The sequence below is a fragment of the Anomalospiza imberbis genome, chromosome 9 (genome assembly GCF_031753505.1).
Source record: "Anomalospiza imberbis isolate Cuckoo-Finch-1a 21T00152 chromosome 9, ASM3175350v1, whole genome shotgun sequence".
Taxonomy (NCBI): Eukaryota; Metazoa; Chordata; class Aves; order Passeriformes; family Viduidae; genus Anomalospiza; species Anomalospiza imberbis.
In genome coordinates this window covers 19,818,158-19,831,754 of record NC_089689.1, presented here as the reverse complement: position 1 = coordinate 19,831,754, position 13,597 = coordinate 19,818,158, and the positions used below count along the sequence as shown (strand labels likewise).

Genomic DNA, 13,597 nt, shown 5'->3' with positions numbered 1-13,597 from the left:
AGAGAAAATTCTGCCTTTTTTTCTTTAACTCAACACATGGTAATACCAAACCTCCATTTATCATCATGGACCAGTGAGATTTGTTATTTTCAATAAATCAGACAATTTTTCTGTGGAGCTCCTTCTGTTGGCTGGGATTTGTTGGGTGCTTATTTAGGAACAATAATCATTTTCTCTCTGCAAGCTGCAACAGCCACCTGCATTTCCTAAGGCGATTATTTACAATACAGAAGATCTAGAAAATATTTTCCATCATTTTTATATAACACCATGCCAGTGACAAGCTCTGCAATTCAACAATGCTCATGTGAAAGTGAGATAAATTTTCCAGAGAATTCATCATTAAGCCAGTCATCATTTACTTAAAAAAATAATAAAACTAAGTACAACCCCCAAATGTACTTTAGGAAGGTTTGTGAAACCTTTCAGAGATTTTGATTGGTTTCATAAAGGAATGGGGTGTTCTTGTCCACTGAGGTCCTCTCTAATCTTTTGCTGTCCCAACAAAACTGAGACAGCATAGAGCAAAAGCACCATTAGTGCCTCATGGAGGGAAATGCCATAAAGTAGGGTCAGACCTCAAACCCCTTTGGCCACACAGGGAAGAAACACTTTGCTTCTTCCTGCATCTCACTGGTAAAGAGTATCTCAATGCAGACAACAATACAGTTAATGTTTAATGAAGTTACACTTCTGTAAAACATAAGCCTTGACTATAATTAAACTGAGACATCCATTAAGGTACCCCTAGATGACTTAGTTGCAAAGAGCTATGTATTGAAGCAAGTAGGGATTTGTTTTCAGTAAGGAAAGCAACCTATGGATTTAGACAGGTTCTGCTAAAAATACAGGTTTTACTGCTGTTTGTTCTGTGTGACTAGGGTTGTTTGAGCACCGTTTATCTTTTTTTCAAGCCTCCACTAATTACCAAAGGATTTAATTTTAAATTATTTCACATTTCAGTGGAGTACAGAACTCACAAGGTTACTTAGCTCCTTTCAAAAATAATTTTTCCATGGAAGCTACCTTGCCTTCTTGTGGCTCAGGGTATTACAATTCTCATTTTGTGAGGGAAAAACTGAATCTGTGTGCAAGCTGCAAATAATTGGTTTTCTTTGGGTGACAATATAAGCTTTCATTACAAAGCCCAGACTTTTCAGAATGCTGAAGCACAGCTGGTGTTCTTTGAATAGGAAAGTTGGTGTTTCAAATTCTTGGAACCTTTAGAACATTTTGAGATTGACCATGTGTTTTTTCATGGTGAACAGGATTATTCAGAGGAATGCTATTAATGAGCAAGCAAGTCTGTCATCTCTGCAAGTCTGGTGGGACCTACACAATAATGATCAGACACAAACTGATTACAATTTACTGGGTTTTATGCATACCTATACCCATACACACAAAGATGATATATGTCTTACCTAGCACACATTAGGACCACTCTTTTCCTATCAACAAGGAGATTCCAAAGCTGCTCCTTGTGTATTGATAATAAATTGCCCAAAAGTTTTGTTATATTATCAGCTTTAAGACCTATTCTTCCACAAGCCTTGGTTTTGACACAAGTTAAACTGTAATCCCTCTAATAGGTAAACACAAACAAATTTCTGCTTTAGATTTTTTTTTAATGCTTTGAGTTATGGAAAACACTAAATGGCAGAAGAATTTCTCAAGATTAGATAAATGTCTGCCCAGACAGATGGTGAATGCTGCAGGATGAATGTCTGAGTGGTCTTCAGGGCAGACCCTCAAATTCCATTTCTAGAACCAGTCAGAAAACTCCATATATTGATATTTATAGTAGGCTCATCTATGTGAATATGTGATGATCTAAATAAATCGAAATTAATAAATACAATAAGGAAAATCACAAACCCACTGTCAAGCATGTCACTGTAGCAGAACTTCTCCCATGCCATAGTCACCTGGCCATAAAAAGAAACCTGTCAGACTGAGCCTAGAAAAAACTTCACAAAATTAAAGTCAAAATTTAAATTACTCATACCTAAAGCAATGGACTGCACACATTAAAACAGAAGGGTTCCTGTCAGGAAGGCTTGGGGTGAGAAGTCACAGTACATGTTGATGTTCAGCCAAGTAGTAAGCAGTGCCTGATTGCCAACTTTCTTTCTTTTCTTTTTTAGTTTGACGCAGACAGAGATGAAGAAGAAGTGTTCTCTGACATAAGTTCAGCAGTTGACAATAAACTATTTGCAAACAAAGAGACTGCAGCAGGTGAGTTTATCTAAGATTTAAAGAGCCATATTTATTGTACTGCATTTGACATTGGGATGCCTCCTTCATATTCTTCAACTTGGATGTTAGGTACTGTAGCAGTCTTGACCGACATCAAGCCTTTGCACAATCAGGGACAAAAAAAATCTCTTTATATTTGGGAACTTCATATTACTTATCCAACAACTTGTTTATCAACAAGTTAACCTTGAAATACTGTGGCAAGTCCACTAAGCTATACTATTAATATAAAAATCATATAAGTTTTAAATTTCAGTTGTCAGCTGTTTCAGTTCCAGTGATACCTTGGTGTTCACCAGAAAATCAGTCCTGTGAGATCAATGATCATACTTCCTCCCTAATAATTGGTGTGTGAATATAAGTCAAGCGTTTGAGCATTTTATTTATTTGTTTATTTATTATTTTTGCTTACTGGGGCTTGAATTTCTTCAAAGTAAAGCCTTTGAGAGATAAAGGACTGCAAAAGAATTGAAGCTAAAAATCAAAGCACTGAAAATCCGTAACATCTGTCAGAAATGTTTTGCTTGAGGACAACAGAGGAATGTTCCTTGGTAACTTCACAACTTCTTCCTTTTACAATGGCACCCCTGGCTGTTTTTCAAATCAGCTAGCAGGGTTACATATGTAGATGATGTCATAAATGTCTTCTGAACCAGCACACAAAAATAAATTTTGGATAATGTTCTAAATGAGATAAAGATGAAGTAGCAAGGTGGGGAGGGTGAGGGCAGTGAATGCAAGGGGAGTTGGGGTTGGGGAGGATGATGAGAATTATAACAAGTACATCAGCTAAAAATTCTAGTGATTCACAGGATTCTAGTGGTCACCCTTGAGATAAGAGGCACAAGAATAAAGATGAATTTATTTCTCTGTTAGGTGGCACACTTATTTCTTTTGTGCTTAGCATTATTCATAGAGGAAAGAGGTTGATCCCAAACCTAACATGGCATTCCCACTGTACAACATTGTGTTGCTAATTGCCTCTGGATTCCCTGACTGATTTAAATTCTGGACAGGAGGAAGAGGAAAGAAGTGTCATAAAGGTGCAAACTCTGACAAACAGCTTGACAAGAGCTAAGCAATTTGCACAAACTGTTTGTGATTCTGGATGAGTTCCAGTCAGTTCCTTGAAAGTCTGATCTATTTAATAAATCCCTCACCAAAATAATTGGATAGCCATGAGCAGATGCCATGCCACAATCACCTAATTAGTGCCTACTTTGAGCACTGATAATAATGAAATTTGAGGGTTCGATGAGGGTTTCTATGAGATCAGGTGTTTAATTTCTAGAGGTTGCAATTCCAGCATGTCTTGATCTCACTTCTTGTCTTCTAATCTTATTAGTTATATTGCTATATACTGTAGTTGGATGTAGCTAAAATAAACATAGTATTTCTAATATTTTCTCGCCTCTACATCAAATTCATGTTATACCTGTAAAATCCAGTTGTAATCAACTTTGTAACAATATGTACCAAAAGAAAACAACTAAAATGTTTATAGATGAGAATACAATTTTCTCATTGTTGCCTTCTACAACATATTAAGACCGTTGCCAAGAGCAACAACCTGTCATGAAACTCAACAGTGTAAGGTTGCAATAAAATTTGTATTAGAAGCATCTTACTGAGAGGAAAATTAAAATGTAATCATTCTAATATTAATCAGTGCTTCAACAAATTATTTCTATATTATTCCACTTGAAATTTATCTTCTAAGCATTTGTCTTGCCCAAATGCTTATATGCAACAGGTATTAATTGAGTTATTAGATGGTGCTTCAGAGCATGTTCCATAACATAAAAAGACATTTTTATTTTATTGAGTTTAAACATGTTATTAAGAGAAGCGGTATGTTTCATGGGATAGGCTTAGATTGCTTTTATGACAGTGCTGAACTGTGTGAATACTATCATTGTTAAAATATGAGTATGGGCATATTTGAGCCAATGAACCATATTGAATAGAATTGCTAGCAGGATTCAAAATAGGTAATGTATTTAAGCAAAGATTGGAAATTTATTAGCTGATTTGCTAAACACAAATGGTCCAAGGAGCAGACTTAATTAATTTGCATGATGGGTCATAGCTACCTTGTGATGGGAAGTGAAGTCAACTGCACATAAATTTAGACAGATCAGTACAGTCTATTTTCATTGTACAGATGAATTTTGTGAACTACGAAAAAGCAATGCTTGACATTTGCATTCGTGACAACTTAAGGATGAACACATTTTCAGAGAAAGTGCCATGAACCCAGGCTTAAAACACTGAAATGCTTTATAGGACCAGAGACTTTACAGCCATGATCCCCTGGGCTTTGGGGTGCATCTCTATGGTAGGAATTACACACCTGCCTGTAACAGCCACACTCTCTCGGCTTTCCATGATCAATATTGTGCAATCCAGCTTAGCAGCAACAAGAATTATGTAAAATACAGCATAAAACATAAAATATGGCCCCATGGTGAAGGAAGTGACTGAGCACAGCCGTGCACCCCTCTGGTACAGGGGTGTCACTGTTCCTGACTGTCAGACTTGCAGGGGTAGCACCTGTCAGTACATCCATGTACAACTGCAGCCACCTTTAATTAACCTTGTTGCTCTGTGCTGTGTCACTGGGTGCTCTTGGATTCCTCACAAGACAAATTTTTATGAAAGATGCCTTCAGTGTCAAGATACAAAACATGGCAAAAAGAAGGATTGCATTCTAGCTCTCTGCTTTCGTGTATTTCAGCCAGTTTCTACCCAGAGACCTGATGATTTGGTTAATGGGGATTTAATAAAAACTTTCAACTGCTTTATTTTTTAATTGTGCAGTACTGCACCTAATAAAATCCTCTCTTTTTTTGTCTAAGGAAAACACAGGGCACATGAAAGTGACCAGGTCTCCCTTGCCTTAACCTTATTAATGCAATCAAGGAAACATATTTTAAACCCTAAGGGTACCTTTTCAGATCAGGTGCTGGCAAGTTATTCTCCATGGCAGTAGAACTTTCATGGGCTTTCTTAAACTTTTAACTTGAATTTCCCCTTTTGCAATTGATAAAGTTACTCAGATCACTTCCTAAAGGTTCGTATAAGCACAGGAAGGCTCCAAGTTAACCAAGAGCTTATTTGAGCCAAGAGATTATTTGGTGGAATGGGACACCCTTTTGAAGGAATTAAGACAAATCAGACTGTAAGCCTTTCCTCCTAATAGAGAAGTATGAATTGTTTTTATAGCCTAGTTCTCACAGTACCAACTTAGCAAAAGAAAAGCAATGCAACTTACTCAGAAAAGGCAATAAAACTTATTTATGATCGACTGTTTTGTTGTCAGACATGAGATGTGCAGCGTGCAGTCTCACTGAAAGTAGCAGGGCATGTTTGCTTCCAAACACTTTAACCAGTCCTCCTCCTTTCCTTAAGACGGCATTGTGCATTTCACCTTTGATAGATAAACATTGCCACAGGTTTTACACAAAATGTTGCTGATTTAAACTCGCCTTTAGAAAACCTGAGCCGAGTTTTGAATTATGCACTTTCCAAGGCTCGCCTTTTGGCCTTAGCCTTGTCTGGAGTTCTGCCTAGAGCAGGATTCCTGACTGCCAGTACCTTGCCAAGGGGCTCCCTGGTGTGCCTCTGCTGCCTGCCTACAAGCCATAGTTAATGAGCTCATTGTTCTCCCCTGCAAGACCTGTTTTAGGAAGATTTAGTCCAATCTTAGCAAAATATGCTCCCTCCAACAACAAACTGAGCTGGAGCATAGCACACTAATCATGCTGCACCAGGGATATGGCAAGAACTCTGATATGTCCCTTAATTACTTTATCTTGTCTTGGGAATAGCCATTTGCTTCAATTCGTTTCTCATGGGTTTGTCTTTAGGCAATTTGAGAAGGGTAAAGAAATCTGGGCACTGTTCAGTGATAGATGGTTATGGGGTTTGTTAGTTTTCATTAAACCATTAAAAAAAAGACTGATTTTCAATTTTTCTTGAATATACCTTAGGAAGAAGCGATGCTTTTCCAAGGACACCGGTATTCTCATTCAAGAAAAAAAGAAAAGGTTTTAAGATGCTTGACCATATTAAAATTGTATAACCATTATGGCTTTTATCACTTAAGATACATTATGCATGAGTATTCATTTTCAGCCTGACCTTTACATTTAAGTTTGCAGCACCATATTTCATACTAATGTTTCTAGCTAAGAATATGTCCTACTCTTGGTAGTTAAGTGACAGTTAATCAAGTGCCTTTAATAAAGTGCCAACAAGTGCCTTTAGTAGTGATTGATGTGTCAGAGTAGGCCAGTGCCAGTGACAACTGAGACTTAGTTAAATTATATTATCAACAATGACATGATATTAAGAGTGAAATGTCAGCTGCGTAAGATAAATCAAAAAATCAAGATTCTTTCAGCAGCTGGAAATCTATTTCCTTGCATATATCTTTTAGGGAAAGGTATTTTCAAAAGACCATAAAGTGTACATACCAGAGAACATGCTGTATGTGTACATGTGACACTGCTGGACCAGGAATATAATTCCTTTCTGTAATTTTTTTATAGCAATCTGAAAAACTACACACGAGCATTGGGGGTGGGGGCAGGGGAGTGAGGAACCAAAACACCATCAGATGGTAGATGCAGGTATTTCCCTGGTATTTCTTATGTATTCCAGAAAGTTAAATTGAAGATTAATTTGGCAGTAATTGTGATAAGGATTGCGAATGAAGACACCCTGGAATCATCATTTGTACCATGCAGTTACAGTTTTTGGTCATCATGACATCCAGCTCCTCTCCTCTGTTCTCTCTGTCAGGGATATTTACTTCACCACCCACACAGATTATTACTATGCAAACTTCTAAAGCAAACAAACCCAGATAATATATAAATGCATCTGGCACAAATCAAACTGCAAAAATCTGTTATTGATAGTGCTTGTTACAGCAACCACCCATACAAACAACTCTAATGGTGAGAAAACAACTCCAGGTCAGCAATAGGCTTAAAACTATGTACCCTTAGTGCCAGTGCTTGCAGGAACATCATACCAGGCAGAGACACCTGTAACCCAGGAAGGAGGGGATTGTTTTCTTCATTAGTGATCTTGTTTCACTGAGGACATGAGGAGACAAAACAAAACACGGCTTACACTTTCCCTGGTGTTACCTGTTGCTCCCTACATGAAGTGAGTGGTTGGACTCATCTGTGGCCAGCTGGTTATAATTTTTAGGTTTTTGTGTATCATTACAATATTTTTGTTATTCTCATTTTACTAATGCTGTGAAAGTGACTTCTATAGTCTCATGCCTATTGACATTTTAGAGGTGTTTAGAATATGTGCAGTATTTGGTTTAGGGCTGCACTGTCTGGAGGACCCAGGAGACCATTTCCTTCTTTATTGCCCAGGACTGAGATTATCTGAATGGGGTGACAGTGCCAGAATATGATGACCGTGTTACAGCTTTCATATGTTTATATAGAAACATTATTGGTGGTTTATCTTCCCACTGTGGTTTAGCAATGACTCCTCCCCTACATGAGTTCTTGAAATATCAAGCTCAATTTCTGTTGTCCTGCATCTTCAGCAGTTCAGCTGAAGCTAAACTATAAAGCTCAGACAGGTCAAGGCTTCTCAACACATGAATTTTGTCATCCCAAGTGCAAGAGTCTGTATTCTTCCTGGTCCTGCCACAGGAAGATGACAAGGAGAAGGGCAGAGCCTCACAGTCTCCTTGGGAAGGGGTAGGAGAGGATGAAATGGAGACGATTTCTTTCACCTGGGCACTCCAGCAAACCTGAATGGTTGGTTCCTTGGATCACAGTTTTTGCACAGATATAGACAATTGGAAATATTACAGTGTTCCACCACATAAAGTGAAAAGTTTTCAATCCATTTCTGAATTCTAATTTTCTTTCCTATTTTAGGGCCAAATGAACTTGATTGCAGTCTGATTATGGATTCTGGAGATGCTGTTTATACAGAATTTGACTTTGAAGACCAGGTAATTTTCTTTATATATGGCTTCGCTCTAGACAGTTTTCTAGTTTATGTACATACTGTGCTATAAAATTTGTCTAAACAAGGTGATGGCACTTTAAGGATAGGGTAAATGGATTCTTAAGTGCAACATAAGTAAATTCATGATACACAGATGTAGCTTTCTGGTTAGGAAAAAAGAATGAATATTATTGTAGTATTAAGAGCCTGTATCTTCCATTACTGTGCTTTGCTGAGTTTTCTCCATAAATTTAAAAATGTTGGCAAATTTGACAAACAGAATTGCTAAAATGCACTGTCTGTTGTATATTTAAGAAGAAAAACTTTTCAAAAGTGCAGTATAAGAAGTGTGAAATAAAACTACAGCCAAATCAATCATTCTCCCTATGAAAAAATGTTTTTAGGAATAAAAAACAACAAAGCCTTACAGTATGTTGAAACCAGCCTTTCTACTGATCCTTTTCAATTCACATCTGAAAACTAAATGTGTATAAGAGTTTTCCTTGTATATAGGAATAATGCCAGAGAGAGGAAGGAAAAAAAGGTTTTATATATCTTCCCCCTATAATTTTCACATCCACACTGGTAAGGTCATATCTGGAATACTGTTCAATTCTGGATTTAGTAATACTTATGGAGATACTTAAAAATTCCAGCAAAGGACCACTAAGATAATTAAGGGACTGGGCCATCTCTCTTACAAGGAAAGGGTGAGACCTGAGTGTTCAGTCTGGAAAAGAGAAGGCTCATCAAAGTGTACAGAAGTCTGAAGGGAAGATGCAGAGAAAATGGATCCAGGCATTTTCTGGTGCCCAGTGACTGGACAAGAGGCAGTGGGCACAAACTGAAACATGGGAGGTTCCTGAGGCTTGGATGCTGCACTGAGGATAAGGGTTGTGTGCTTGTTACTGTGCTGTGGATAAGCATTAAAAGAATTAATTAGAATTAAAAAAAAAAAGCCATCTGTCTATCACACCACCATACTTAAGGGTGGTGGTTTTGTATGTTTTGCTTCCTGTCTTCCACTTTTGCATGACTCTGCTTGTATTTTCTTCATGAGTACCACAAACATCTCTCTAGATTTGTAAGCAGCTTGGCACAGAATGTTAATTTGTGTTTCTGTTGTCATTCAACAAAATGCAGTTGCAAATGTTCTCACCTCTTTTCTCATTACTTGCAAAAGATATCTTTTCTTGTGACATTTTAAAACTAGAGACAAAATGAGGGCCAACAAAACTGAATTTTCATTATGATTGGATCATTCATTGGTTTTCTTTAACAATGCAACACTTTATCCTCACCTGCAAAATGCTATATGTTCTAGGTCCATTCATTTATTTTGATTTTTAGATCCCTTTACTGTTCTTTTTGGCTCAGTTATTTCAGCTTGACTGTTTTTCAATGAGGCAGCTTGCCTCTGTCTTCACATCCCCTTTAAATCCCATTCTTTCATAAATTCTTCTTAAAACATTCTCTGCTCAGGAAACTTCTATATTTCCCATTATCTTTGTCTGTACTGTACTTTATTATTTAAGCATTTAGGCCTATAAGGCAGAATCTATATTTATATTATGCTTGGCTATTTTGATGTTAAATTTTGTATTTTAATGACATTTAAAATAGGTTCTTTTGGAAGAGTACATACACTAAAGAAATTATAGTCTTGGTTCATAATGTTTACATAATAATCACAAGTTCTTTAGTTACAAAATAAAATAAAATTAACAGAAACATGAAAATTATACTGATATTGTAATAATTTCAAACTATATAGTTCATTGATAATACATTACACTGTCCATAAAAGCACTGCAGTTTTGAATGCATGTGATTCTCACATGAGATTGAACAAGACTATGATGGGACCTTCTTGTCTTTGTCAATGGCAAATATTCCTTCTGCCAGATGTGGCAGTTTGCTTATCTCATTGTTTTGCTAAACTAACACATTGCCATTCTGGCAAGAGTGCAATACTGTTAACAAACAAAGAAGGAGAAATGAAGCTAAAACAGTGATAAAACCCCATCAGTCAAGGACAGCTATATAAATATGAAATGGCTGACACCAACTCATTTCGACTGCAAGTTGGCATTTGATAAATTTTTGCAACATTTAAAAAATAAATATTTATATTACTAATAAATAAATGCACACACAGTTTATATGAGATGCCCTGTACAAATATAAAGATAATATAAAGGAGAAAGCAATTGCAACTAATTTGAAATTATAGAAGCAAGTGTTATATGCAAAAATATGCAAAAGCAAAAAAGGCAGTAGAGATTACCTTGAAGTCATAATACCACCTTGCTGCCTGGTCTGAAAAACAAAATGAGGAATTACTCTCAGGAAGGAAAGATCAATAACTAAATTCAGGAGTGAGGAACTGCTCACATTCAAAACTTGAGTTCATTTTGACTGTGGCAGTGATTTAATACTCCAGTGATTTACCACATGCTGTTTACGAATTGTGTGAAGCATCAACAACCTTTACTCAGAGAATCTCAAGTGGAAAAAGAATGTGTGTCTGGATACAAATGTGTCATGCAGTGATGTTATTGCATAGGAAATCTGTCATGAGAACATGGGGGATAAGGAGGCTGGTTTCCAAGCAACCTTACACAGCTGAGCTGCTAAAAATGGTTGAATTTTAGGGCAACATCTTGGTAGTCACTGAACAAGAGTTGGGGGTCACACAGAAGACAAAGCCACAGCTGGCAATGCGTGTCTTGGCACAGCTGAAATGGACTTACACAGATACTTTTGCATTTTCTCATTCTTGGAATGAGCCAGGACAATCTCCAGTGTAAACTAAGCCAGAAAAGCATCTGAGTTCCTCAGATGTACATTACTTCTTCCAGATTAATGTCTCCCACTGGTAGGCAGGAGCAAGGTGTGGTTCCAGCCACTGATGGAGTCCTTTGCTCATGTAGGAGGGCGAAGTGCTCCCAGAAACACCTGATACCTTTTGCTGAAATTGTGCAAAGCAACACTAGTGCTAATTAAGATCTGGCTTTTCTGGAAGAGTATGCTGGGGAAATTGAATTAAAAACAACTCAGAGAAAGCTTGAGCTTTGAATTGTACATTTTATAAATGATCATTCAATTAAATTTATGTAACTAAATTAAAAGTCAGCTGATTGTTTTCTACTGGCTATGCATGAATGCTTGAAGAACTAGAACACTTGTAATCACTAAGTCCCTACAGCACTGAAAGGCAGGAGGGAAATACCCATTTTTTAAAAAAACATTAAAAATCCCAGTCTTTTCTCCAAATCATTAATAACTATTTTTCTAGTTTTGTCTCAGATCTGTGAAATCCTGTATTATAAAAGGAATAATATAATTTTTTAGAATTACTTATAAATAAATTTTTCTGAAAAATAGAAATAAATAAATAAATGAAGCAGGTAGTACCTCTCGTTGAGAATGCCTTATGGAAGAACCAGCTAAGGTCTTATGTTTTAGCAATCTCTACAGCATATTTTGGAATAATGATTACACTACTCATGACTTGATTGGGTAACATAAAAGCAAAGTAATGTGGTCAATTTCAGGTTATTTAACCCATATTAAGGCTTCAGGAATATATTTTGGGTCAGGCATTTCTGAGTGCTACAACTTTAAAGAGTATTCTCAATTTGCAGAACTTGCTGTCATGACTAGTGTCTGGTTTAATAAGGATTTTTCTTTGCTGCTGGAATACTCTCGAGTGTGATAAAGGTTTTTAAAGCTCACTGTGTTCATTTATACTTGTCATTCAGTTTCCCAGAAATTGTCATACAACTTTGTGAGAGAAACTATCAATATAATGCCCACTTGTTTCTAGAGATCAGAAAGTTTTTATTTTTAACAATTGGATTTTTAATTAGAAACCTACCAATTGGCTTATTTCAAGTGCATTCAGGCCAAAAGGGAGTGCTGAAGAATTGGCATCAGTGAATCCTATCAAAGAGTTCCAGAAGAAAAGGGCATCCAATTATTTTCTCATGAAAACAAGCCCTTCAGGAGAACCTTAACTAGCCTGAGGAATATTTAGAGTAATTTAAAAAAAAGTTAAAACACACTGTCAGGCAACTAGAGAATGGATACACTCCTGTACAAGTGCTTACAGAACCATAGAATTTGGGAAATGTGAAAATCAGGCCAACTTCAAGTAAAATCCTCAAAAATGTGTTTAGCCTCTAGTAATATTTGGAACAGGATGTCACAAATTTCATAGAATGGTTTGGATTAGAAGGGATGGTAAAGATCATTTAGTTCCAGCTTGCCTGCCATGGGCAGGAACACCTTCCACTAGTCCAGGTTGCTCAGAGACTGACTCAGAGACTGGCCTTGATTGCTTCCAGAGATGAGACATCCACAGTTTCTGTGGACAACCTGTTCCAGGGCCTCACCACCCTCACATCTACCAAACATGGAAACACTTTTTTGTGCCTTTCAGGGAGTTACCAGTTCATAATTGAGAGATTTCCATGCCCTTGCAGTGTCATACTGCATTTACTGATGCAATTAGATAGATGCAAGTGTATGTGTAAAGAAGAGATTGCCTCTTTTTTTTTTTTTTTTTGCCCCCTCCCCTAAATGTATCAAAGACTTAGATGTAAAAAAAAGGTTTTCTGTTCAACAATGACAAGCAGTCAACTCAATGAAAAAAATTGAATAACCCAATCTTTGCTGCAAGTTTAGAATGTTTTATAATTAGAAATGTGACAGCTCACTTGAAAAATTCACAAGCAAAACCAAAATCAAGTGGAGGAAAAAAGCCCTGAAAGACACTTACTCATTCTAACAAGAGGAAACAGGCTCTCAATTAGAAGTTTTTGCCATGTAGTTACAATTCATTTTACAGCTTGGTGTAGTTTCCTGTCCAAAGCACTGAGGAATCCAGGCTTTAGGAGAGCAGGAGAAAAGCTTTTAGTGAACTGATGCAAAACAGACTCCATTGCTACCAAGACTATAACAACATTTCCTGCCTGACCGATTAGCATAGCTTGAAACTTAAATATTCAAGAGACTTAATGAAAAGTTCCTGAGATTCTTTTCAATGCAGAGGCAGAACACAAATATTAATAAAACTGATGGGCAAGAGCAAAGTGAAAACCTCATTTAACTAAAGCTCTGTGGATTAAACCAAAGACCTCCATTTTAAACCATTTTCCTCCATTTGCTGTGTTTCCTATCAGCTGTCACTTTGCTTTGACTCCCTTTTCCCTACTCTTAACGATTCAGTCCAAGTAATTTATTTAACCCTTCGGACACAATACTTTGGGGTTAGCATTACAATACTACAGAGAGCAAACTGCACACCTTCATTAGCAGGAGAAATTTTCATTCAGACTTCTAA

General features: G+C 36.9%; 1 protein-coding gene and 1 long non-coding RNA gene across 2 annotated transcripts in view; one reads left to right on the top strand and one right to left on the bottom strand.

Moving 5' to 3' along the window:
• Nucleotides 1-13,597, top strand: part of AK5 (adenylate kinase 5) — an 83,335-nt gene that overhangs the window by 37,684 nt on the left and 32,054 nt on the right. The window contains exons 7-8 of the mRNA XM_068200028.1: nucleotides 2,148-2,238; nucleotides 8,178-8,254. Coding sequence (XP_068056129.1) covers nucleotides 2,148-2,238; nucleotides 8,178-8,254 — 168 coding nt within the window. The remainder of the gene's footprint in view (nucleotides 1-2,147; nucleotides 2,239-8,177; nucleotides 8,255-13,597) is intronic.
• The window catches only part of LOC137479506 (uncharacterized), a 71,510-nt gene that overhangs the window by 41,141 nt on the left and 16,772 nt on the right, over nucleotides 1-13,597 (bottom strand). The window lies entirely within an intron of this gene.